Source organism: Balaenoptera physalus (genome assembly GCF_965194825.1).
Source record: "Balaenoptera physalus genome assembly, chromosome: X".
NCBI classification, from domain to species: Eukaryota; Metazoa; Chordata; class Mammalia; order Artiodactyla; family Balaenopteridae; genus Balaenoptera; species Balaenoptera physalus.
In genome coordinates, this window is record NC_138903.1 from 117,375,585 (window position 1) to 117,403,174 (window position 27,590).

A 27,590-nucleotide genomic window follows, 5' to 3' on the forward strand; every position below is an offset into this window, starting at 1 on the left:
TCACCTCTAATTTTTCTAACCAAACAAATTCAACTCCATTTCCTGCTCTAGTCACTACTGTGTGCTCGGTTCCGATTAACAGGTAATGACAGAAGCGGCACAGCACGAGGTCTGGAGGAAGAGGCCCCAGACTAGCCTCGGACAAATCCGCAACCTCCAGAAGCCCGTTTTCTTGTTGGCAATTGCTTTGTTGACGTCTTATCCTATTTATCTCTCAGGGTTGTTGCAAAAAGAAAATATGAAAGCATTTGGCAAAGCATGTAAACGCACGTCTGAAAAAAAGGCAAGATGTTGGGATTATTATGTTTCTGACTATTGCGGTTTTTGTGGCCGGGACTTTAAAAAGTCTGGTCTTGGGGCAACAGTCGAGTCTGGAGAGCAGGTCAGGGTGGGGTTAGGGGACAGGTGAGGGAGCTGCTTTGGGAGAATCACGCTTCAAAGTCTTCAAGACTACAGGACACTGCTCTGTTCTCAGCTCCCAGACTAACAGCAGCGGCCAAGCCAGGGCCACCGCCCAAACTCCCACCCGCTGCTCAGATTCTAGACCTCACTGGTGTAAGGATAGTGCTCCAAAGCCAAGCAACGCCGGAAATGGAAGTCTTCTCAGGGCTCCTCCCTAATGGCTCAATTTACAATCCCCACAGGGGTCTACGTCTTTTTGAACTTGCCAGAGAGATCACTCCTGGAGCGGGGGAGGGAGGTAAAGGCTGCAGATAGGTAAGATATTATGAAAGCGCTAACAGATCTTTGTTCATTTATTGAGCAGTAACTAATGGGTAGAATGACTGGGGTGTAGAGTGGCAGGGAGATACACATTTGCTATAATTGGTGCATAGATAGTTTTTCCTTTAAGAGTAATGTAATTATTCTAAATACAAAGGCATGTATCAAGTCTTAGGCTTATGAGGATAAGTTACACTGTAGGCTGACGGGAAAATAGATCTCTAAAAATTTATGCCAACTTGGATATAGCCCCGACTCTAGTCTTTAATTCCTATTAATAAACTTTCATTGATCTTCCAAAAAATGCTTTTTGGACCTATTTCTATTTTCATCTTGTGCCGTCTCTCAGGAAAGCTGCCTAGAAGTTAACTCCCACCTGTGTAGGATGACTTTTTCTCCAAGTGTTGCCCTGAGCCTAATGGTCCCGGATTGGGGGAACAAACCCAGTCCCCTGCTGCCCCATCTGCCTTGATGATTTGATAGGTATGGTGTTTTTAAAACAATCAGCAAAATAATTTGCACTGCAGAGTCCTTAGTAGGTCTTTTTTAATTGGACAGTTACTCGTATTAGTGAAAATCAAAAGCAGCACACAATCATTCAATCTCCAAGCACTGGAGTGTATCCAACTGTTTTCCTGTTTGGGGTTCCACTTTAGTCATTGTCTGTATGCACGCGTAAATTTTTACAGAGTTGCAACCACTGCCTTTTTTTGTGGCCCTGGTTATTGGCATCTAGTTTCCCAAGTAACATTGACACACATCTGTTCAAATCAATTGACGTTCCCATCATGACTGACTCATTTGGCGGGAAAAACAAGTTTAAGTGCCAAATGGAACAAAGAAGCGTGGGTATCAGGGAGCAGCAGGAGAAAGAAACGGTGGGAGAGAGTTATTTTGACTTACTGATCATAAAACACTTTCCAATAACATTTTTAAAGGATGTATAGTATTACACTGAGTGATTGATTATATTTTACCCCATGTTGTGGGACACTTGGGTGGTTTTCAATACCTAGTGAGTTTAGAATGCATATAAATTACAGGATTTGAGAGATGACTGTATTTTCTTGAAACAGGAGTCTTCTGTGTCCAGATCCGGGCCAAGAGTGTTGATGTAGTGTTCCTTTGCTGGGAAAAAAAAAAAAGTCAGTACTGCTAACTGGAAACGCTGGATGCCTTCAAAAAATATCCCTGTGCTTAAAATATTTTTAAATTATGTTCAATTCTAGCTTATAAAAGTAACCTATGTATCTTGTCCCACAACTTACAGAAATGTGGAATTTTAAATTTAGAGCTTGACTAAACTTTTCCTAGTTTATGGGCCACGCCTGTCTAATAAACTTAATACAATGCCGTGTGCACGCAGCTTCCTAACAAATAACATGTGCTGGGAAAAGATGAGGAAATAATGGAAAGGTGCCTCCTTGAAGGTGGTAACATCGGATCAATTGATCGGTCGACTATAAATGGATTCATCTTACACAAGTCTCCCACACATTATGATGCACACTTAGCAATGCTGAAAAACAATTTGAACGAATACCTTAGAGAGTTGTTACAGAGAATTTATAGTCTGGAACGAATTGCCATCTTCTTAATTGACACGGAAATGTTTGGCTAAAATATTGCTTTATTCACATTTCTCTCCTTGGAGGAAAATCTAGGCAAACTGCAACTTCGACCGTGTGAATAATGGTGAAAGATGACCGCTTTAAGTCAGAAAAAGGGCACCACGCAGTCTGAGGGCCCCGTGGACGCCCTCAATCTCGATGCCTCTTGGGGGCCCGGGGCAAAGCGCCACAGCGCATCTGGAAGGCAACGCCCCCAATCAGGATCGCGGCTCCCGCCCTCCGCCCCTCGCGGTCTCTCACCTGCGTCCCGCTGGAGGGAGCCGGCGGGCGCGGGCGTGGTCCTCCCGGAGGGTGGGCGCCGGCTGCTGCCGGGCTTCCTTCTGGCTCGAGGGGACCCGTCCCGAGGGGGGAGAAAGGGAGAAAAGGGAGCTGGTGAGAGGCAGGGGGGCAGCCTCGAGGTGCCTCCCCAACCCGAAGCACTAAGCCAGGCGGGTGCGGGAACCTGTTCGCCGTTCAGGCCTCGGGATTGCGGGCCTGCGGGGCCCTGGGCCGGCCGGGAGCCAACTCTCGGGCTTCCCGGTCCGGGGATCGCGGCCGGGGTGGGGCGGGGCGGCGGCGGCCGCGGCCGCGGCCGCGCGGAGCCGGCCTGGCCCCAGGCAGCCGGGTGGCGGCGCCCCGGGAACCCGAGGGTCCGCGGCGGCCGGAAGGGCCCCGACCCGCCCGCGTCCGCCGTGGCGCAAGGGAGTCTGGGAGAGTGCGCGTGGGGGCGGCGGGAGCCTGAGCCCCGGCTCCGGGCTGCCTGGAACACCGGGCTCCCCAAAGCCGACCTCCTCCGGGGGCCCCACTCCCGGCCCCCGGGAAGACCACTTCCCGGCAGCCCGTCCAGACAAGAGGGGTTTTCGTGTGCTTGGTTTCCTTCAGGATGACGGAAAGCGTGGGAAAGATTCCACACCTCCCTCTGTCTTTGCCAATAGTCCTTGACCTGCCCGTGCGCCGGATCAAACCAAAATCCTAAAGTGAATTTTACAGGCGAAGTGCGACCTCAGCCAGAGAGTGAGCCCTCTCTTTTCCAGGCCCGCTGTCAAGCTCCTAGCGTAGACTCGGGGCCCCCAGGGAGGGATGGAGGTGGCTTTCGAGGTCATTAGCAATAGCGTCCAGAGTCCTGGGGGGCACGAAAAGCCCCTGAGTCGACAGCTCAGGTGCTGCCATTTTCTCAGGAGCTGTCAAGCTAGTGCCCTGCCAGCGGGGCAATCCCTTATGGGAGGCCCCCGGGCGACCAAGGTGGCCTTGGGGCGGCGCATCCAGGGTAGAATTCTGGGACCAGATTTTGGGAGATAGGGCAAGCAGCAGCTTGAAACGCAGAGCCTCATTCCACAGCCACCCCCTCGGGTCCCCGCGCTCCCTGCAGGCCTCAGATCGGGCAGGTCAGCGCCCTTCCACGCCGCCTGGGATTCACCGGCGGACCAGGCCCCGGGCCTCGCCCGATCTCGACAGAAGCTCCCCGCAACATAGACAGGAAGAAGGGTGGAGAGGGTGTCGAGAAGGGGCCAGAAACGTTCATCTTTTCTGGACTCCAACGTCCTTTCCACATGCAGGACGCGAGCCATTTACCAGGAGCCGCAGAGCGGCCTGGGGACTGCTTGCAGCGGGTCACCTTCCGGCGTCCCCCCTACTCCTTTTCCAATAACCGCCCCCCCCACATTTAGTTGTTGGGTCTTGAAGGTAGTCTTTCTTCGTTTTTTGTCCTGTGGGTGGTATTTTAGCTAATCACGAGGAATTTTTTTCCGATCGTTTAAATTTTACCCGGGCAGGGAAAGGAGTGCTAAAATGCAGTATCTTTTTCACACCTATTTACACATTCAAAGGCGGGCAAAGGTTGGACGGAGGAAAAACGTGCCTCTCCCGGGTCTCGCTGCTGGGGCGGACACGGCGGGCGCTGGACTAGGACTTACCTAGTGGGTGGGCCCGTGCAGGAGTCCCAGCCTTGCCCGGGCAGCAGAAACAATACTCCAGAGCACCGATCGCCCACTGCAGTACTGTTCCCGCTGCTAGGGCACGGCTGAGTGCGGGGCGCCGCGTCCCTCCTCGGCTCGCATAGCCTGCGCACGGCCCCGACCACCCCCAGCCCCTGGCATGCAGTTGCGCCCTCCCCGGACTCTGGCGGGGCCTCGTGGGCGGGGAAAGGGGGCAGAGGGAAGAGGAAGAAAGACGCAAGCCCCCGCCCACCTACCTGCTCCAGAGCTGGCCTGGGGAGCAGGTGCCCCGCGGGAACGCACGTCCAGCAGAACCCCACCTTCCTACTTCCTCGCGAGGGGGTATAGCAGCGCCTCACGTTTTGAACCGTTTAAAGCACTTCAAAACATGAATTGCTGCTGCATCCCCTCGGAGTCAACGAAGGGGGATCGCTCTGGGGTACCTGCAGATGGAGAAAGACAAGGTGACTGAAAGGAAGCCTGGTCCCGCCCCGTCCAATGGCGAGGAATAAAGCAAAATGTCAGTCCAAATCGACGTACTTTTTAGAACTTCGCCGTTTGATTTCCAGGATCGGCAGGTGTAGTGAAAAATGTGACTCTCAATTATTTTCCCCCCAGAGGATGAATCTTGGAAAAGTGTAGCGGTGAAAAGTCAAGGGCTGAGACAGAGGAATTAGGGTGGGAAAGAATCTTACCTCTGAAGGTAAGAATAGTAAGAAAATAAATTGAGGCAGTTTGGCAACATCTGGATCACTCTTGCCAGCTTCAAAGTCTTAGTGAAACTTCTTCCTGATGTATATTATAAATAAGTCTCACTCAATGTCCCCACTAAAAAAAATAACTTTTCATTTATTGACTTAAAGAAGATCACCAAAATGTCTCTGGCAGCTTCAGCTAATTTTAACATATATGATAGCTGGGAAATATAGATCCATCCACAGAAGCATCAGACGTCCTCTTTAACTCGCCAGTGTTTCATTATTACAGCAAACACCCTGCTTTGAGTTCTTTTTAAAGGTATTAAAGAATGAGAGATAACTGTCCCGAGATGAAATATCTGGATGTTTACATATGAAACTGATTACTCAAACGTATTTATAAATATTTTATACCTTTCAATGTCACCTATCAAAACATAAATCAAAAAGTTTCAATACTTGATGTCAAATCACTCCTTCTTGTCTCAAGCAGTTCCACAGAAACTCTTTCACGTCCTGAAATGGCCGGCACTGTGCATACTCCTTAATGATTAACTCATTAGATACCACTTTTTCCTTTTTAAAATGGACACACATTAGTAATAAGTTACATGCATCCTCCCCCATACTGTTTAAAGGAAACAGTCAATTAAGCATAGAAGAAACTACTACCCTGTAACCCTCAATCACAAACCTAAAAGTTAAAACAACAAAACCAGTACAAAACTCTAATGGTTTTGAAGGTTAAAATACGTTTCAATACAAGTAATAGACACTCAAAGTATCCACGTCTGCTAAGTGTTCGGTTCATTTAAAAGTTACATCGGTTTTTCAAAACCAGTATAATGGACGCTGTGTCCTGTTTATTAGTTAATAAAATGAGACTAAGTACAAAATTCATAACACCAGACTGAGATCCAGTGTTACCAAATGCACTACTTGTGTCACCGTAAACTAATTTATTAATAATAACCCCGCTCCCTAAGTTGGCACATACATTTAAGTGTCTCTAAATTTCATCTTGTTTTGGCTATGCTATTCACAAACAACTTTGACTTTTGGTATTAATGGAGATAAACGTCCTTGGTTGCCCTTAAAAAGAAAAAAACAAAAACAAAAACATGTTTAGCAAACGTACAGTTATACTTTAAAACTCCACAACCTTCTCCCAATTAAATATTTATGTTCCACACAAATATGTGGACCATCACATCAGATGTTAAAGTCATCACTAATTTAACATTTCCTTATTGACTACTTAGAAAAACAAAAGTTCATTCGAAATAGCAACGGTGTCAAAGGCGAAGGTCCCTTCCAGATTGCTCTGCAAACTCACTGGAATCAATTCACTTGTACCTTTCACTTAACCCCTTTTTTTTCTCCCAGTGACAGTACAACGATTTACATTCCTAAAAAGCCACCTTGCTCCCCTAGTTTATGGATTTCCCCTTAGATTGAAATTTACTTACGAAAAGAGATTACAAAGAGGCGTCTTGTCACTCCAGAAGAGAGTCAGTCGCTGATACAATAGACAAAGAATCGATACTTTTGAGTTGCCCATAGCCCCACACCCCTCCTTCCGAACTGAACTGTGTTTGGCCAGATCATTTAAGAGCCAAAGAATACGCCTCTTCCTCTGTTCATATTTTACAACGTTTTGTCTTAATTTTGCAGATGCCTTCTTCCCCCCACCACAGACACGATGTACCTTCCCTTGGCGCATTCGTGCCAACTTTCCCAATGTCAAGTTTCCTACAGGGAAAACTAAATAACCTTGAAAGTTTTAACTGGGAAAAGACAATGCAAAATTAATCACACATTTATTTCCAAGACATATTTTACTGCTTGCAAATTAAGAGCCACGAAAAGTCCATTTACAGTCTGTCAAAACCAGTCGATCCCGACCCTGGCGAGGCTGACAGGCGGTCACTGCCCCTTACTCGATTTTCTCTTCCCGCCCCTCCATGTTAGCTTTTTTCAGCCCGTTTCCTAAGAATTCTCCCGGCCGCACTCATGTGTCTGTTCGCCCGCACCCCGGCCCCCAAACGTGCTTCACAACCCCAAAGCGATACAGAACTTTTCCAGCATTGTCACCAGATTTTTTTTCAGTCTGCCGTAACCAACGTTATTATAGGTAGAAACGCCAGCCAACAAGTCCCTTTTTAAAAAAATCGCATGTCACCTCTCGATCCACTCGAAAATGGCGCCGAAATCGAAGAACTTCTTAAATTTCATTGTCAGCTTTTTGCAAAGGTTTCTGGGATTTTCCTGCGAAGCTGCTTCGCCGCGTCTGAGAGCTAGCGAACGAGCAAGCAAGCAAAAGACAGAGGGGGGAATGTGCGGGTGCGGAGGGGTGAGACAGACAGCGAGAGAGCGGGGCCTGGGCGGGGAGCAGAGCAAGGGCTTGGGGGACGGCGAGGGCGCGGGGCGTGAGGGGCCGGGCACCGAGCCACAGGGACCGAGAGCCGGGCGCGGAGAGCCGGGAGCCGGGAGCCGGGAGCCGGGAGCCGGGGATCGGGGTGGCGGCACGGAGGGCGCGCTCCCGCGCTGGCTGCAGCCGAAGCTCGGGGAGCGGCGTGGCGGAGGCGGAGCGGAGCGCGGGTCCGGAGCCGTGCGCACCCGGGGAGGCGAGCTGGGCGGCCGGCGGAGAGCCTCCTGCAGCTGCTCTAGAAAAAGCCGGCTCCGGGGGCGTGGCCACGTGGTGCCCACGCCCCCCCTTCCCCGCGCCGCTCCCGGCCCGGGGGCGGAAAGGGGGAGGGAAAGGGGGAGCGGGGGAGCGGGGCAGCGGTGGGGGTTGAGGGGGTGCAGGCGCTCGACGCCACGACCTTGACCCGCAGCCGGGAAGGGCCGAAAAGGGCACAGGGCGCCCAGTGTAGCCGGTACAGAGCCGAAGAGCGGGGGTTCAGGGAGATAAAAAGAGAAAATGGGAAATGGCAAAGCCACGGGCACAGGGTAGCGCAGAGCGCACCCAGACGCGTAGGACGGACGCCACCCCGCGCCCACCGGTCCCCCCGCGGTGCCCTCTGAGCTGCCCGGAGGGAGCAAGGGGGCTGCGCAAAGCCCCTGGCGCGGTGCTTGCTGGGGGTGCCTGATTTGGTTGGGGGAGGAAAAGGGGGGCCTCGGACCGCAGGAGCTTAGCGCTCTTCCCACGCGTTTGAGGCCAGCCTCGTCGGGACTCCCCTGCCCTCTCCACCCTGCCAAGCCCTCAGGGAGAGAGGCCCCGGGGCAGGCCCCGTACGTGCAGGCCGTCCGCTGGGGGGGACAGAGCGCGGAGGGAGGGAACAACTGTCTGCACACGTCCCAGTCCAAGAAGGGAAACTGATTTTAAGACTGACCGGGGCAACAGGAGGGAAACGAGCCCTTACTGGGAATGCTACAGGCTGTTAGGGACGGAGAGTTAATTTTCTTAGGTGTGAGAATGGTATTGAAGGTAAGTAGGAGGATGCCCTTATTCTCAGAAGATGCAGGCTGGAGTGGCGAGGTGAAATGTCACCGCGTCTGCAGTTTTCAAATGATACAGCTAACACAGGCACACATTGTGCCAGAGAGAGGAAGCAAGTGTTGCAGTGCTGCAGTGTGTTGTTACATCCAGGTGGGGGGTAAACGGACGTTCGTTGTGCTGTTCTTTCAACTTTCCTGTCTATTGGCAAAATTTCATAATAAAAATTTTGTGAGAACCCCCCCCCCTTAAAAAAACAGCGCCTGAACGCTGTCTAAGAAAATGAGCGCGACTTCTTTCTCTCTCCCTGTCCCGGGTGGGACAAATCTGCGAGCACGCAGGACTCAGACCGAACGGGTTCTGGACGGGAAGGGCAATGGGTAGTGCTGGCCGGCAGCGGCCAGAGCCCCGGGCACGGGACGCAGGCCCGAAGAGGCCCCGGGGGTCTCGGGGCAGGTGGGCTGCCAGGCGCACGGCGAGGCGGAGGAGCTGCCGAGCGCGCCGGCCGGGGCAGGGGGCTCCGCGGGCGGCTCTCAGCCACCCCGGGTCCGACTCCGACTAGCTCGGCTCAGCGCTGCAGGGCCGCCCGCGCCGCTGACGGGTGAGGAAACCAACGGGCCGCGGGAAGCGGAGCCGCGCGCCTGACGTTGCCGCCGCCGCCCGGGTCCCCCGAGCTCCCCGAGGGAGGCCGAGGCTGTCGCGGCCTGTCCCCTGCGCCCTGCGCGCGGGGTGGTGGGGAATCGCGCGCGGCACTGGAAAAAAAAAATCAGGTGCCGAAAGAAAATAGCAACACACACACGAAATCAGTATACAAAAAGAAAACCATGGATTCCGCCGTGCTCGGCGCTGGAGTTTCTTGAGCTACTTAACTCTCGCATGCATTTCACTGTGATGTTTCTGGAGCGCTGATGGAAACTCTTAATTTCTTTGCAAGGGCGATCTCGCAGACCCAAGGCGCTGCAAGTGCTGCGCGGCCTGTCGCTGGCCTCTGTGGCTGTTTTCTCTTTCTTTTTTTCTTTCTGTTCTTTCTTTCTTTTCTTTCTTTCCTTCTCTCTTTCTTTCTTCCTTTCTTTTTTCTTCTTTCTTTCTTTCTTTTTTTTAGAGGTGGGGGGAGGGAGAGTAGAGTCTTTCAGGGTCTGCAAAAATGATTTAAAAAATTAACCAGAAAGATTTTACAGACCAAGATTTGATTTTCAGGAAAGGTTTTAAGGCTGCAGTGACTTGTACGGCTTCCGTGGGCGGTAAAAAGTTATTTCTAAATGATAATTTCCCTCTGAAAGTCTTCAAAACGCTTCGTGGACAGGGCTGAAAGTTTGTCAGGCTGTCAGACGTGACGGAACAAGCTTCTAAATCCTCAGATAGATCATTTATAAAGCTCCAGTGTCCTTGGGGTGAAAGACTTTTCTGGGCTTTTAAAGCTCGGCTTCGTGGGTAAATTTGCTTGGGTTGATCTAGCTGCGCGCAAGCGTGCATTTCCCTCCCTGGATTAGCAGAAGGGCAGAAGATTCCAGTACTATAAGATAAAAGTCGAGTCTGTGGCACGTCCTCTAAAGAAAAAAAAATGCAACAGCTTCCTTTATTAAACTCTTTTTGCTACATCAGCGAATTAGAGAGCCAGTTGAATATTGATGAATGCTTTGAGGGTGAGTAATATGGCTACAGGCCGCAGAAAGTGAGGGCGGGCAGGCTAAGTATTTACTCAAGTGAACAGTCTTCAAATATTTTTCAAATATGATGTCTCAAGGATTTCCTTAGGTTTTCTTAGGACTTCTGAAGCAAACCCTGATTCTGCAAATGGCTTCTCCTTTTAGTAGGCCCTTCCCAACCTGACAAAACAGCAGTTGCCCTAAGAAGAGCTTAGAAACTCAGCCTGGCATTAGAACCGGGCCACAGCCCACCAGCCCTGGTGCCAGGGAGCTAACGTCTCCCTGGGCAACCGGGGAACCCCAAATGAAGTGGACACCATTCACTGTTTTTGTCATTTCTGAAGTTCTGTTTCAAAGCGGGTATTTTCAGGAAAATAGCACATATTTTTTTCCTCCATGAAACATTCAGAAATTACCTTGATAAGAAATAATTATAGTCAGCCGTGGGAGGAGAGTGTAGCAAAAGCTTTGAAGGCTCTGAAGGCGCAGCTGAGAAAAATAAATTAGCCCTAGACTGGAGATATTCAGCAAGGAAGTTACCCATAACGAGGTACTGTATTTGGAATAATTTTTGGAAAGTGTTTTCTGAAAAGCAATTGCGAATAAATCTTTGGAACTAGATACTAGGAAAAGGAGTTGAATTGAAAATTCTTTTTTACATTGTAAACAAAATTTCTAGAACTTAGCATTTTCATTTTAACTAGAAACGTCTTTTATGATTATGTTTTTCACAAAGGCCTAGAGTTAGGGAAACAAGACTTTCCTTACGTTGTAAATATCCAGAAGTCTTCAGAGAGATAAAATCAGGATAGAGTTACAGATTTAACAGAAAGAAAACAACTGGAATTGTGTTATGCAGCTTCTACTGTGTTATTTGTAAAAGCTTTTTTTTTTTTTTCAGGGTTCAAGCAAAGGCTAGTAGTGAGCAGTAATAATAGACTAATACTTGCCCTACTGTCCGATTAAACAAAAAAGGTAGTGCCCTTTGGTAATTTTTATTTTACTTTATGAAATTAGTTACGATAAAAATAGTTCTTTGCAAAACTTAGAACTTTGGGAAAAAACGTCAAATCTTAACTTCTCCCACCCCCATGATCTCACCAGGAAAAAGTAGAATGAATTAGTAAATTTTTCCTTTCTGCCAAAGAGGAGCTTAGTAAGTCCTTGATGGCTGTTGCTTTTGATTTCCAAGTCTCCTTTCAAAGACACAGAATCACTGCCTTCAATGCTGTTGGGATTTCTTCTTTAAACACGGCATGTTTTTCTTGTTGGGTGTGCACTATTATTGTCTTAATTGTTCCTGGATTTTTGCCCATGAAATCAAAGAATCTCTCAGATGACAGAAATGATTGGATCGTTGCACATAGGAAGGCCACAATGAAGGGGCATAGGGTGACTTCAGTCTCTACACCGTGCTGGCCCTACACGGTTCTCATCCTATAAGTGAGCATGACTCTCCTTTGCACCAGTGTGAACTGACAGCACAGTGTAATGACAGGGGCATGGGGACGGAAAGCCCATCTCCTGTGTACGAGATTTGGTCACTTGCTTTCACCATAACCATTATGATCATCAATTTCTAACCTTACACTTCTAGCACTTTCCTTGAGCCTCATTACCTAATTATACAAAAGAAAGAAGAAATAAAAACAAAAACCCAGTATAGAATAATGTCAACACATCAAATGTAACTGTATTCAGGGAGGCTGAAGTGCATTTGGACAGTTGGTTGCTCCTTTTAGATCAAAAAATTAAAAAAAAAAAAAGCCCCAAAGTGGCCAGCACCAAGGAGGTGCTGTAAAAAGCACAGAAGTCTGCCAGCTCAGAATGACATCACTTTTAGGATCTTGCTACGCAAAGGGAAAACGCTCTTGGGGGCAAATAATATCTTGCTGGGTAGAGACAGGAGGAGGGAACAGGAAACTGAAGGCTGCTAAGGGGTGCTATCTTTGTTTAAAACCAAGATGTGTTTTCCAAGCCATGAAGTGCTTTGTTGAAAAAGGAAAGGAGGGAAAGTCAATATGTATAATTGAAGCGTTAACATTAAAGCTGTTAACACCAAAATATCCATAACTCACTTGCTGCTCTCCTTCTTGTCTCCATAACATAACTGTTTGCATTTTAAAAAATAAGATTTAACAGGTAGAGTTTCTAGGACTCGTAGAAGATGTCGTTTCTTTTACCTCCTGTCTCTTAAAATAATTTTTGGGTTTGAAATCAGGTGGGATTCTGCAGTAGTTAATGACCAGGGTGACCCCCATCCTTTGGCAGGAAATGGACCTGGAGATCTGGACCCAGTTTTCCATTTTAGCATTTGCCCAAAACCCAGGGCTCAGCAGCTTCCTTAGCTCGGTGTCCCCAGGGAATGCCTAGGCCTCAGGCAAGGAAACAGGAGGGAGACAGAGAGGGTGGGCAAGGACAAAAGAGAGAAAGAAAGAAGGTGAAAGAAGAAAAAGAAAACCAAGTCCTTCCCCCCATTCCTACTATCCATCTTCTAATTCAAACTCTTAATTTGCCACCACTAGGTCACCAAGGTAACCTTCTCAGGCTCCCCCTCATCTCCCAGCTGAGTTTGGCCCCTCTTGCTGTGGTCCCCTAAGTTCTGCTCTAAAAACACAGTTCTTATCATATTAATCCTTGGCACAAAAATCACACGATGAAAAGTGTAACATCACACAATGAAAGGTGTAACCCTCTCCAACCCGGCTCCGATCCGCTCCTCCAGCCACACCTTCTTCTTCATGCTTCCACGCAGGAGATGTTTGTTCTTCTCATTTCCTCACCCCTCAAGGCCCAGTCCAAATGCCGTCTCCTCCCTGAAGCCTTCTGAGATGACCTCAGGTTGGAGTTAACTGCCTCTGGCCTGCCCTGCCACAGCACATTAATAAAGCTGGCCATTCTGAGTCTCTTCCTAGCAGACAGTAAGCTCCTAGAGGGTAGGGACATGCCCGTCTATGGATATCTTCTCAGTGCTTCGCACAATTACTTGTAACAGTTGGTGTCCAATATATATTTGTCGAATAAATGCATGCCTGAGAAGGGAAAGGAGGAAATGGAGGGAGTGAGGAGAATGTCAAGTTGTGTTGGTGGTGAAGCTTATGGCCAATATCCTCATCAGTTGGCTTAGGTGCCCTTTGGTGCCCTTGGTGCCCAGGGTTGTCTAACCCAAAGCCAACATGGTGGCTTAACAAGTTGGTCTGGGATTGACATTTGAAATGCATCCCCTTTAATAATATGGAATTAATTTACTTTTAAATTAGCTACTCAGTACTAGAAACCCTCCTCTGAAAAACTACCACCATCATTTTATACTTTTAAGTTTCAAGCTGGTCCTTGAAGGGAAGGTGAAATTTGGATGGAATGGGGGAAGCAGTGTGTTCAGAGACCTGGAGATAGAGAAGAGTTAAAAGGAGATAGACTCAGCTAGACAGAGGCTATCTATTGGGGAATTAGTTGGAGATTGAGCTGGACAAATAAGGTCCATCCACTCTAGGACAAATAGATTATGGGGGGCATGGAAGTAGGCAGAGGAGTCTTGATTTTAGTTACAGCACCGTGAGGAGTCTTTGAAGGGCCCTGAGGAGGGGTGTGATGTAATGAAAACAGTGTTTGCAACAGATTCACTTGGCTTACCTGGTAACTGCAAACTAAAACTATGATAAACCTACAATGATCTGAACCATTGGAATATCCTATTCTTCATGCACACAGGAGTGAGTTTTCTTACTAGGGAAGAGAACGGATGGAAAAATACTGCTTCATATATGCCTACTGTGTATCAGGCAATGTGCTAGACTTTTTTTCCCCAGCAGTTTTTCTCTTTCTCCCTCTCCCCACCAGTCTCTCCCCCTTTCCTCCCTCTCTCACACACCTACACAGGCCGCCACCAAAATATCCCCCTGACTCGGACTTGACTGGCCTTTAAGGATAATCAATTTCCTGTGACATTACTCATAACAAATATGTTTCAAAATACCGGTAAATATCAGGCAAAAAGTTCATGGAAAGAATCCAGAAATTTAACATCATGCGCTGATTTGATGGAACAGAGGAATGGAAATACACATCTTCTGGACTGAGGGTAACCGTTTTGGGGTGGTGGCAGAGCTTCAAACTGGAGAATGTTATTTTTCATGGGCAGTTTAAAAAGATTGTCATTAAATATTTTCAAGAAGTTAAAACGACATTGAGAGCAACCTGGGCAACTTAAATATTCGCTGTAGTTGCTGTAACCCAAATATCCCAACATATTTAGAGCTTAGGTGCCTCTGAATATAGTCAGAAGAGTGTGATTTCTCTATGTACCTTAGTGGGGCAGAAATTAAGCAGATGAAATATGAAATGAACACGAGCATTAATTTGTAGTTTGGATCATAAAAGCCAGATTTTTGAAGAGATTATTTTATTTTGATTGCAAACTATAAATTATTACAGGGAGTTGGTGTAGAATGACACTGAGGCTTACTTTTGGGTCAATATGTTCCAACTTGACCTACCCTTGGTAGTGGGGAGGACTGGGGTTTCTCTAACCCCAAAGAAACCAGTCTCACTACGGCTTTAGGACTTGTCTCTCCTCTCCTCACACTGGCGTTCTTTCAGTAAGTTGTCATGTAAATGCACTTTAGAAAACAGAATAAATATCCTATGGGCATCACTTGGAAAATAAACTTTTAAAGATGTGTGTGTATTTAAGTTGTAGACTTACAACTCAAAAGAATTCTTGATAGAAAGAAATAGGTATTTGGCTAAAAGTCAAAAATTTTGAAGTAACTTTAAAAGGTGAATAATTTACATTAGCATGGTGTTTATATAAAGGGTGTGTGTGACAAAGTTAAAATAACATTGAAAATAACTTGAGTCATTTAAATATTCCTCCTGGTAACTGTAGAATATAAGTGCCTTCAAAGGGGGGAATGGTAAGTTTCTAGACAGCTGGCAGGGATTTTTTTTTAATGTTCATTTACATTTGAAAACTGGTATTAGCATTCATTTCTCTGACCCAGAGCAATTCCCCCTCACCTGTCAGAGAACATCTACACATGAACGCTGACAGAGTCAGGCAGGGAAGGGCACGCCTGTCATTTCACTTCCGGAAACCTGTTTATGAAGCCTCCTGCAATCCACTACCTGCTCAGACCCTGTTAGCCCCCTCAGCTCCTGCTGTTTAATAATTCTGGGAGCTACTTTGATTTCATGCATTACCCTTCAGGTAAGTTACAGGAACTTCACCAATGGCCAAGCCAGATGGTTGTGGATTGCATAAGAACAAAGCAAAAAAAACGGAAGTAGTGAGTGATGGGAAGCATTGTGTTAGTATTAATATATATAAATCAATGAGCAAAGCCCCCTGCCCCTCGATTTTGAAGCTGGATAATAATGCCATATATATTATTTATATATATATAAATGTATATGCATATACACACATATGACACAGATTACCCCCAACCCTTACTCTGAGTTACATTAGGAGATGGTTGGTCCGATCTGAATTACAGTCCATTAGAGGATTGTTGAAAGAGTTTATATGATCACGAATACAGGTAACATTAGAACCTCTACCCAGTATCATCTTTTATATTATTTGATTTACCTTTTACACTTTCTCCCCTTGGCTTTAAATGTCTTCAGCAATGTCCTCTTAGAAAAAATAAATAGAAGCTTCCTCTGGAACACTTTTCACCAGTCAGTCAGTCCTGTAATTTGCAGCTGGTAGGACTTATTTTCCCCAGAGAAGGAAAATAGAACAGACAGAGGCAAGGATATGGCAGTGACATAGCATTCATTTTTCCAACCAGTCCGTGTCCTGCCACTGATTGTATTTACACAGATAAATTGAAGAATGTCGCATTTGTGGAGTTTGCCAGTATGATCAGATGGAAGGTCATCACTAGGATGGTCCCCAGTGATCCCACCTCCTGGCGCTCCCACCCTTGTGTAATCCCCTCTCCTCGCGTGGGAGCTCTACCTCCAGACTCGCTTCTCTAACAAATAGAACATGGCAGAAGTGGTGAGATGTCACTTCTGAGTTTGGGATACAAAAAGCCTGTGGCTTCTAACTTGGACTCTGTCCCTCCCCTCCTTCCCTTCCCCCCTCCCCTCTTCCTATCTTCATCGTCATCACCATCTTCCTTACCATGAGGACACTCAGGCAGCCTATGGAGAGGCCCACAGAGAGGAACTGAGGCCTCCTGCTGACAGCCCCTTGAGTGAGCCTAGAAGCGGGGTCTCCAACCCCAGTTGGGTCTTGAGACGACAACTTGATGGCACCTCCGCAGAGACCCCAAGCCAGAGGCACCCGGCAACATCGTGCCCAGGTTCCCGACCCACAGAAACCATCAGAGAATAACTGGTTGTTGTTTTCGGGTAATTTTTTTTTTTTTTTTTTTTGGCCATACCGCATGACACGCGGGATCTTAGTTCCCTGACCAGGGATCAAACCCCCACAGTAGAAGCACAGAGTCTTAACCACTGGACCACCAGGGAAGTCCTGTTTGGGGGCTAATTTGTTGTTCAGCAATAGATAGCTAATACAGAAAGTCTTGTAATTGTATAACCAACGTAAATTTATAAGCTGAAATCTGACCAAATCATTTGTTTTCTTCTGAAAAAGTTGTAGAAAATCGCAAGACTGAAAGCCCTCCCCCTCTGTCTCTGTCTCTCTCCCTCTCTTTCTTTTTTGGGAATAAACAACTATAATTACAATTTAAACAGGATATCATAGAGATCAATCATAGGGATTAATACTAATTAGATTTAAAGAAAAGAGAAAAAGAACTAAAGGATGTTACTGTGTAGGTTAGCCTTCCCTTTATAATAAACACTTGTTCCTTGATAATGTATTTCTTATAAACATAGTGTGTGTGCCTGTGTGTGTGTGAGAGAGAGAGAGAACACACTGTGTTTAGTTTAATGGTTGACCAGGCTTTCATTATTGGTGGAGGAATGGAGGGATGGGGGTACTTACATGTATCTCCAAAATGGGCTATTGGTGAAAACTAGGGATAAAACGCTTTTTGCCCTTGACATTTATATATACTTTACACAGTTTTTTTAAACCTGGTTTGCTGTTTTCAGGGTATAGGAATAAAAATTTTAATGTTACTTTGAGTCTCCTTTTATCAGTGAAAAATCACATTATGGCTCTAATTTTTAAATATTTGACAAGCAGTTATCATAACAAATGGTTTCAGACATTTTTGGCTTTCCCAGAGATTGAAAGAAAGGTGAAAATGCTCGTTTCTTTTGAGGGCAATAAAGCATTTCTTATTATCACAAATATAATTGACACTATGTGGTAGATTTTTATAAACCACGTCACTTTAAAAATGGCATGAACATTACCACAATAGAGAGGGAAAATACTCTTTCAGAGTGGCATTCCAAAAGGTAAATAAATTAACCAACTCAAAATATAGTTTTCTCTTAAAGCATTTTTATCTTCCCATCTTTTGAATGGTTCCTATGCTTAAGAACTCCCAGGCCCTTTCTCAGTACCAATCAGTCGACTGGCTTGAGCACCTACGGAATACCTTCACCAAGTACTATATAAGAGAAAGGCAACACAAAGGAACAAACAAATAGGAGAGGGTCTCCCATGCTCAGGAAGCACACGATCACGTGGAGAAGATCAAACATGGAAGTGAAATGGTTGAAGTACACTTATACTGAGTAATGACACGTCCAAGTCAAGTGCGGATTACTCTGGAATTCTGAAAAAATTTTTTGCCTAACTATACTGAGACGTTTACCCAGGCAAAATATGATTCTCGACCACAGTATTGCTTTGCATCTTTGTTCTTGCTGATTCCTTTGCCTAGAATGCCCTTGCCCTTCATCTTCATCTGATGAAATTCTCTCTCTTATTTAAGGTCTAGTTCAAAGGCCCCCAATTCCATGATGCCTAGGCCTACTCCATCTTGACTTATCTGTTGCACTGGAAAATCTAGCCCACCCAGCTCTCCCCCCACTAGAATCCCACGAGTCATACTTCTTCCATCTCTTGATCGCTTCTCTTCTGTCTCCTTTGATGTCTCTTCTTTTTTTCATAAGCGTGCCTTGAAGATTGAATGTTAGGGAATTTTGATTCTCTGGTTCTAATTGCCTGGATTCATGTCATCTTTCCAAGGCTTTATCTCCCAGTAATTGTCTCTTACACCCCTTCCTTGAGCTCCAGCTCAAGGAAGTTCAATTTCTTAAGCTAATTCCTGGACATATTCACTTGGATGACACTATCAGCTCCAACTCAACATGTCCAACCTGGACTCATCTTCACCCCTATCCTCTACCCTCATTGCAGTTTCCTTACTTAAAGCCAGAACTGACCATGTGTTCTGAGCTTCTAGGGCTCTAAATGGTGACAACTTCTTTGATTCAATCTCTTCTTTTTCACCTATATCCCGTCAGACAGATCAGGACTTAGCTCCAGTCTCATGCCCTCCATGAAGCCTGTCCTCTCTACTCTAGGGTCTGGAGTCTTTCACACTCCAAATTTGCTTGCACGACTCAGTTTATCTCTTGACCAGGAATGGGGTTTCTATAGACATTTAACAATTTTATAGGCTAAAATGAATGAAGTCTTGTTGTTCTTCACTTGAAATCATTCTCATTTTCATCTCTTCCTACACTTCTATGCCTTCCCCCATCTGCTCTTCTCATCTCCTCTCACCTAGCTTAGAGCACTAACCCCCTAGGTGTCCTCCCATCAACAGTGCACTTCCACGCCCTGTGCCAGTACTTACGCTCACAGAGGATGCCCTTCTTCCTCTTCTCTGCTTAGCCAGCTCCTCCTCATCTTCTAAGAGTGAGATCACTGCCCCCCTCTACCAGGAAATCTTCCTGGATCTTCCAACCCAAATGGAAGCTTCTCTTCTCTGGGAGGGAGTGTTGAGTGTAGGGGAGGAAAGTGCATTTTGGAGCTAGTCCAACCTGGGTTTGAATCCCAGAGATGTTACGTATTAACTGTCTGGCCTCAATTTCTCTGAGCCTCAGGTTCCTCATCTATAAAACAGAGAAAGTAATTTCTATCTTGCAGAGCTGTTGTGAGAATTAAATAAAGTCATGTATGTAATGTGTCTGGCACGTGGTAACAACTATCATTACCATGTAGGTTTTGAGTCTCCTTTAAGGCTGATACGTTGCACAACCCCAGGGTGGTGTCTCCATGAATACTGCCCCTTGCAGTTGTCAAGTGCACAACTTGCACGTGGTAGTCCAGGTCTATTATGTCTAGTATTGATTGTTTGCTAAGTTATTTATATGTGTTTTAGTGTTTAATAATCCATAAGCTTCTGAAGAGAAGATGGGGAAGGGCAGTGCTCGTTCTCTTGTACAGTCTTGTTTACTGCTACTTCTCTAGCCCCATCTCTCACCACTGTCAACTGCCCCCCACCCCAATTGTATTGGATTAAACTACTTGTGGTTTCTCTGATGGCCGCAGCCCCAGTCCTCAGGTCTCTGAACAGACCCATTCTCTGGGCTAGAATAGCCTCTAGCTCCCTAGGCTTGTTTACTTGTCTCTTCCTGATTAGACCTTGTTAGTCTTGTTCACCATTGCATGCTCAGCATCTAACATAATGCCTGGAACATAGGATGAGTGCAATAAATGTTTGTTGAATGAATACATTGTTTTCAGGGATTATTACCTAGTTTTCCTCAAGAAGGGGCATGAGATTTTTAAATGAACAGCTGTGCTTCTTCAACTATCATGACTGCAATAGACTGGATGTTTGTGCCCCTCCCCCCAATTTCTATGTTGAAATCCTAACCGCCCAATGTGGTAGTATTAGGAGGTGTGGCCCTTGGGAGGTGATTAGGTCATGAAGGTGGAGCCCTCATGAATGGGATCAGTGCCCTTATAAAAGAGGCCCCAGAGACCTCTTTTGCTTTCTATCCATCATGTGAGGACACATGTAGTCTACAACCTGGAAGAGGGCTCTCACCATAACCTGACCATACTGGCTCCCTGATCTCGAATTTCTAGCTCCCAGAATCATGAGAAATAAATTTCTGTTGTTTATAAGCCACCTAGTCTCTGGTACTTTGTTATAGCAGCCCAAACAGACTAAGACAATGACTAAATTACTAATGTCTACTGTAATCCTTTGTGTATATTATCATGTACATTGTGCTAACATTGTCTGCTTCTTAATAAATGTGTGACCTTGGGCAAGTTTCTTAATCATTCTGTGACTCAGTTTCCTTATTTGTAAAATGGATATAGTAAGAGTATTTCTCTCAGGGCTGTAGTGAGGATTCAATGAGATGCTTCTACTATTTGGAATGGTCTCCCTCAGATCATCCCAGGGCTGGCTCCTTTTTCACATTCAAGATGCAGTTCAAATGGCAAATTCTCAGCAGCTTTCCCTGACCACTCTGACTCCTTCTCCAATTTCTCTCATATCGCTTTGTTTTAAGTTCGTCATGGCATTCGTCGCTGTCTGATTTTCTCTTTGTGTACTTATTTATTTGTTTACTAGCTGTGTGACCTTGATTTCTCTGAGCCTCAGTTTCTATTCACTGCCATATCCTCAGTACCTAGAATATAGTAGCGCCCAGTGAATATTTGTTGAATGAACTGACTTACCTTCCCTTTCCGAGTCTTTGAGAACAGTAATGGATAGCTAGACTTGGGTGAAAATTTTCTGATCACATAAGTCGGGGGACAAAACTCTTTTCAGAGTGCTATCAGTCTGTGGCTAAGTATAAGATCTAGCCCCTGGCCTCAGGAGCTTACCATCTAGTTGGTGGGATGTGAGTTGAGTGATTCCTAGAACCACTGGTGGATTATAAATCACTAGTGCAAATTCTGCCTTCCGTGGACAAAAAGTGATACAGAAAAGTGATGGATCAAACTAAGAAGTTATGTGGCTAAGTGCTAAGTTGAGTGGTGTAGAGTCTCAGGGATATGGGTAGACAGACGGAGGGATTCAGCTGGGGGACCTTAAAGGAGAGAGAAGTCATCCTAAAGAAGGGACCAGACACTAATGTTTGTAAAGCACTTAGAAGAGTGTCTGGCCCATAGTAAAAGCTATGTGTGTGTTTATGAAATAAAAACGCCCAACTGATATTTTTATGCCATCAGGATTTTATTTTTTCTCTTAATAAAGATACAGGACTTCCCTGGCAGTCCAGTGGTTAAGACTTCGAGCTTCCACTGCAGGGGGCGCGGGTTCGATCCCTGGTCGGGGAACTAAGATCCCACATGCCGGGTGGCATGGCCAAAAATGGGGGAAAAAAAAAAGATACAAAAATAGAAAAAAAACTTTGTTCATGAAATTACCACGGGCTGCTCTTTCTCAAAAGCACGCATAAGAGGGCCACAAGAGCACTTATTTGTCTGATATTAGTAAATATTATATACCAATTTTAGAAAGAGCATCAACTGGAGACCCCAAACCTAGGGATCACATGGACGCAATCTGATCATCCAGGCGAAGAGACCAGTTCTCAGAAGTATTAACAAAGGAAGAAAACTGCACGGGATGGGCCTCCTGAGCCTCTGCTTGGTGATATGGGCCCCGGGTCTGCCCTTCTTCGCTGAAGACATAAGGCGGACAGTCACAGTTGGGCCTTCGGCTGGACTGTGACGAGGTGAACACCTCATAGCACGTCTCACCATCCCGGGTTGTGATGGCTCCCTTGCTGGCTGCTTTCCTGGCGCAGGGCATCGTGAGCCACGGGGAACGTTGCGGGGCAGTGCAGGACACTGGGATCACGTACTTAGACGACGTATGCTTGGAAGCATAGTGCAGCTCGGTGTTGTAGAGAACCATGTCCTGAGAGACAGCCTTGGCCCTGATGCCACATTCCGTCACACGGTAGGTGAACTGGTAGGCATGAGGCTGAACATGGTTGGCAGGGCAACCCAGTCCCAAGTGCAACTCATGAAAGTGCACATATACGTCATTGTTCAACATGAAGGGGTGTACGGTGACTATGAACCAGTCTATGGAGCACAGAACAGTCATCGGATTTTGTCCGGAACAGGCCGAAAACACAGAGGTGAGGAAGACTAGCCCTCCTATCAACTTGAAAACTTTCATCCCGGTAGCGGATCAGGTAATGACTCTCAGGAAACAGGAAGCTGTCTGGTGAGGAGTTCTAGAGCACAAAGAAACACAAAAGGAAAATCGTCTTATTTCCTATTGAAAGTTCAAACACGATCATTTTCTAAAAACAAAAGACCATTCCTAAAGCATTTAAAAAAAAAAAAGAAGCTAAGAGAGTAGAACTTAAATGTTCTCACTAACAAGAAAAAAGGTAAACACGAGAAGTGAGGGATGTGTTAATTAACTTGATGGGGGAAATTTTTTCACAATGTAAACGTATGTCAAATCAGCACGTTGTATACTTTAAATCCCTTCCAATTTTACTTGTCAATTATACCTCAATAAAACTGAAGAAAAAAAAAGAATAAAAAGCAAAGGAAAAGATCCCTGTGAGAGAGAACTGAATTTTGATGTCATTGTTGGAATTCATGTGTTTCTAGATGACTACAATCGCTTCTTTAAGTGACTTTACCATATTGTTTTGGTATAAAACACAAATCCCTCACATACAGAATGAGAGTCTACGCCGATAGGAGTAGCATTCCTTTGTGTGCAACCCCAGCCAAAAAGAAAACAAAACAGTTTTCATGCCAAACATTAAATAAGGTGACAGGAGATAACAGTTTAATTCAAGCTGACAGCACTTTCCTCCTGAAGGCCCCAGTGTCCTCCCATAGACCATACTAATGAACTCTTCTCTATTGCCTTCTTTTTTTGGTTAGCAACAGATTTAATTAAATGAAAACCTAACAAGAAATTGTGGTTTATTCCCGACATCCAAATATTGAAATTTTGCCAACTGGCTCACTTAAAATGATCAAATGAATGCTTCATAAATGCCAGCGGTAGCATCATAAGCCATTATGACCAACAGCCATTACGACCTTGCAAAATAGCGAAATTGCAGAGTGACAGGCAGAGCAGTATGAGAAGAAAAGAGTCATGCTAAGAACAAGTGTCTAAAACAGTTTCAGAAGGGGTACGCACAAAGGAAGAAGGAACAGGGATATCATCAACTATTGGTCTCAGTTTTCATTTTAAAAGTGAAAATGAAATAAATCAAATAGAAAAGTGCCTAAAAATTCAAAGGAAATGTCTATGCAGGGTTTTACTCTTGTTCCCTGCTGAATTAAGTAATCCTCGCGTAAATGAATTCATTCTTTGACTAATATTTATTGAGCATCTACTATGTGCCCAGCACTGTGCTAAATAAAAAGCATCCCAAGACAGTTCTTTCCTCCCCTCTTCCTCAGTTGCAAAAATGTAGCTCTTTCTCTTCCTTTGATACTGATGAATTTGCTGCATTCTTTAATGGAAACCATGGCAGAGGAGCCCACTAGCCAGGTGCAGTGGCCTGGATGAAGTGCTTTGTTTTCACATCAGCCCTTGATCTGGTTGGTACCCCTGTCTCTCCCTCTCTCCTTACTGACTCCTCATTCTCTTGGGGATGGTGAGGTGTAAAGAGAAGCCTAAGAGGTCTACCCGGCTCCTCCCTTGCCTCTTTGTTCTGAAATGGCTCTCTTAGGACTGCTTTTTTGTTTTTCACGAAGCAAAAAAAAAAAACAAAAAAACAAAAAAAAATAACAGAAAAACAGCAGCAGCAGCAACAAACCGAAAAACCCAGCCCTCTTACCCCTCCAAAAAACCAAACAAACAAAATACAACGATGACGACAACAACAACAAAAACCGAGTTAATTCGGATGCCAGCTGGTCTTGGATAATGACTCAACAGTTAAATAAACAAACCACTTGCTCTGGAATGATGCATATTTGCTGAGGTTCCTTCTGGAAGCTGAGATCATCACTCCATCACTGCTGCACTACTGCCTTGGTCTCAGGAAGACCACCCTGCCCTGAGCTTGCTTTAGGAGTGCCTTTCTCTCCCTCTCTCTCCCTCTTTCCTCCTTCCTTCACATGACCTCACAGCCTGGACCTATTTGCCCTGAACAAAAACCTCCCCTTTAGGTAGTTCCTGGAATAGGTCAGGGGAACAATCCTTCCACTCCAATTTTGTTGTTCAAACCCCAGAACTGACGCCAAGTTTAAGGGTGTGCTCCTGTGCAGGGAGTTAGCCATCTACTTCCTCTGTATCCCTCGGGCATCTTTCCTATTGTCCCTCCTCCTCCTTCTCATGGTTAATCCAAAGAGAATTATAAAAAGCCCAAATTCTCTGAGAAACATTACAGTTGTCACCCAACGAATCATTTTAGACTACCTCACTCCCACCCCCAAAGCCACTTTTTGAATTACACTGCACTGAATCAGTCTTGAAGGAAGGGCTTGAGTAACATCACTGAGTTTGGGGGTTTATTTAGCACAAATCTCCAAACTCAGGCAGTACAGAATCGGTTTCCTCTGATTTTCTTGTAGTCAGGGAGAGATTGCCACAAGATTGGAGCAATAAATGTGTGTGACAACATACCTTTGAGCTCAGATAAAACTGAAAAATGAAGTCAGTGGGACCCATGTTTAAGACTGCATCTCTAAGGTGAGAGGGAGGAGTTGGGACATCAGGGGAGAGCAGAATGCACTTGCTAATGAGCTTGCTAACTCCTAGCTCAACGCCACTCTTGGGGAGTTGCTCCCTTTTGCTGAGCACAGGTCGTCAGAACTGGGCAGCCTCCCTTCCCTGCTGCCTGGCAATTCCCAGGGAAAGGTAGAGGGTGTGTGTGGGTGTGTGTGTGTGGGTGTGTGTTGAGGGATGGTTATAAGTCATTCACAACACAGTGTAAATTCATCAAATCAGTGGGCTTTTCTAACATCCAGCTGAGATGTGTTGGCAGAATAGGACCTTGGACTTGGATGGGGAGGGAGAGGGTTGGCTCTGAGAAAGAGGGCTGAGGGGCTAGAGATGGGAAGGGGGCGCCAGAAGAGAGGGTTGTGCAGTTTGCGCCAAACTGGAGGTATTTTTAGCCATAGTTGGGGCTGAGCCCAGCATCCCGGGAGCTGAGGGAGTTAAGGACTGGGGAAGAAATAACTGCAGAGAAGGGAGCGCTCACCCTGGGACTACTGTCGGGCTTCCCAGAGGCAGCTGGGCTGTTAGAAAGCAGGTCCCAGGGTTTGCATTACCATAGCCCCATTTTGGCTTGATTGCAAATTATCCTTGCGAAGCTCATAACTTCGATGCCTTTGTATAGCCAAGCAGGGCTCAGCTCTTGGTACCTACAGTCCTGAACTGAGCTATAGGGAAGCCGGCGAAACCAGAGCTGCTAATGACACCTGGATGCAAAACGTTTGCTTTCCTTGCAGCTACAGAGTACAGTAGCTTTCTGTTTTTCTAAATGTGGTTTATGCACATACATTTTCCATTAGTTTTTTAAAAAGTTTTCCTCCTTCCCTTTAAAAAAAAAATTCCCTAATAAGCCTAATTCTTAATACATCCTTTACGTTTAAAAAAAAAACAAACATGAAACGTTTCATTCTGGGAATATGAACTCTATTTCTTAATGTCTTACAAGAAAGAGATTGAATATTGGTCTAAACACAGAGCATTTTTAATCTCAGGAAAAAAAAAGATACTTTTTAAGAGAGAAGTAAATTAGTTTTGTGATGTTGGTGAGTGAATTGAGACGCGTAACACAAATCTCCTTGAAAGCAGACAGATTGTTGCCTCCTCATCCCCTCTGATGTCGTTAGAGACACATACGAACTCTTTGCGTGGGGAATGGGGAGGGGATTAGCTAAACATTTCCACATCTGGTTTGAGAACAGTTTGGAAAAAGAATTCACTCTATAGACTCCTGGAAGCTTTTGGGGTCGACAGTTATTTATTTTTAAAATTCAGTATACTCATGACAGCATAGCTATCATTTGTATATTGTTTTCCCAGAATCTTGTTGTCAAAACAAAAGGAAACAGAGGGGAAAAGGAAACTCCAAAGCAGTACGCAATTATCTCAGGGAAATATAACTGTCAGGGCATTGATTTGCAGCAAAGTTTGTTCACTCTCTTGCAGCTGATTTGAAGAAAAATGAATCTGAGTTGGAATAAAGATTCCTTTACAAAATAAGAACAGAAGAAAGAATCCTAACACTCTGTGGACCCTTTAGTTTAGAAATTCAAATAGTCACATGTTGACTTTGCCCAGCCAACTATCTCAAGGTTTGGGAGCCTTTTAAAATCGAGGCCCAGTTTTAAAGAATTAGTTGGTTCGCTGCTCTCAAAGAAAGTGAGGATTGTGATTATACTAATGATGTCGAAGGGACATTAAAGTGAGTTAGAAAATTAAATTACTGCTTTTGTAGAATTTACATTCATTCTAAAGAAATCTGGGCCCGGTTTCGTTTTCCAACATAGTGAAACACGGTGTTAAAGTAACCGCACGTTATTCATCGTTTGGCGAGGAAGAAGAATTATGAACTGCTAATGCTTAACAAAGTCCATTCTCTCAACTGAGGAAAACACCTTGACTCAACCCTAGGAAAGATTTCATTCAAATTAAACTAAAAAGTAATCATTAAAAGTGTTTTTTTCTGTTTTTTTTTTCCTGCTTTTCAGTAGAAAAAATGTAGGAAAAAACTGTAGAAAAATTGGGAGATATAGAAAAGAAAAAAGAAGAAAACATTCTTCAATCTCAGAATAATCACTATTAAATTTTTGGTTTATATACTTTTAGTTTTGCGGGGGAGGGGAAAAAGTCTATATACATATATATGATCCAAAGTCATTTCAGGAAAAAAAAAAAAGGGTAAGGCTTTTTGAAAGCTGTTTTTAATTTTTGACATTGAATTTGAAAGCAATCAAAGCATTATTTTTGTTTGGGCCATCTGGTTTTGTTCTTATAATCTGTTAAGCTATCAAGCATAGTTTAAATGTCATGGTTCATCTCCTGCACAAATAAAGGTTGCGAAATAAATAAGAATCCAAGCTCCTTGTAAGAGAGAGAAGTTTTCGCTGGGTCATTAATTTGGTTACTAAAAGGTGAAGAGTCTGCTGTGAAATCAAACCATAATCAGGCTACGCAACAAGGGTAAACCATACCCTGACTGAACGTAAGTATTTCCAAATAAATACAGAAAGCTGTACTTTAATGGAAATGGCAAATATCAGGTCATGGGAACTCCTTCCCTTTCGTGCAGAGAAGCTGAATTAGTTTAATTTTTAAAGTTGAACGAAGGGATGTATTTCATAATTTCCATAAAATGTAAGGAAAATCCCCAATGTGTGCCCCTAATCCAGTTTATGTTTTAATTTAATAATTTATTTGAGTTTGATTTTTCAGAAAACGACACCCTTTGCCACAAAGCCCCAGAGTCCCTCCTCATTTTAAAAGACAAGGTAAGTTTGTGTCTGTGCAGAGCTCGCAAATCTGCAGCAGCGCAGCCGCCTTTTTAACCCATTAGTCGTCTCCAGAGGGCTGCCCAAACCAGAGAAAGGCCCCTTCGCCCGAGATGATTTCCGGTGTTACCATCAGAAGGCAGAGGACTGAATCAGACACTCCTTCAAGGGCTTCACCACCTCTTTGACACACCTGTGTCAATAAATGAGG

General features: G+C 45.1%; 2 protein-coding genes across 7 annotated transcripts in view; both read right to left on the bottom strand.

Moving 5' to 3' along the window:
- Positions 1-1,252: 1,252 nt before the first annotated feature.
- LOC309652744 (uncharacterized protein) lies at positions 1,253-12,793 on the bottom strand (the record flags this gene model as incomplete). The annotated part of the gene is made up of 4 exons (XM_082446758.1): positions 1,253-1,851; positions 2,595-2,674; positions 7,148-7,993; positions 12,753-12,793. 4 exons carry the CDS (start codon positions 12,791-12,793, stop codon positions 1,745-1,747), a joined length of 1,074 nt encoding a protein of 357 aa, XP_082302884.1. The 3' UTR covers positions 1,253-1,744.
- Positions 12,794-17,478: 4,685 nt separating this feature from the next.
- The window catches only part of PLAC1 (placenta enriched 1), a 48,894-nt gene continuing 38,782 nt past the window's right edge, over positions 17,479-27,590 (bottom strand). For all 6 annotated transcript variants that reach the window (XM_082445460.1, XM_082445459.1, XM_082445463.1 and 3 more), the window contains one exon: positions 17,479-22,152. In XM_082445460.1, the coding sequence (XP_082301586.1) occupies positions 21,456-22,094 (639 nt within the window). In that variant the 5' untranslated portion in view covers positions 22,095-22,152 and the 3' untranslated portion in view covers positions 17,479-21,455. The remainder of the gene's footprint in view (positions 22,153-27,590) is intronic.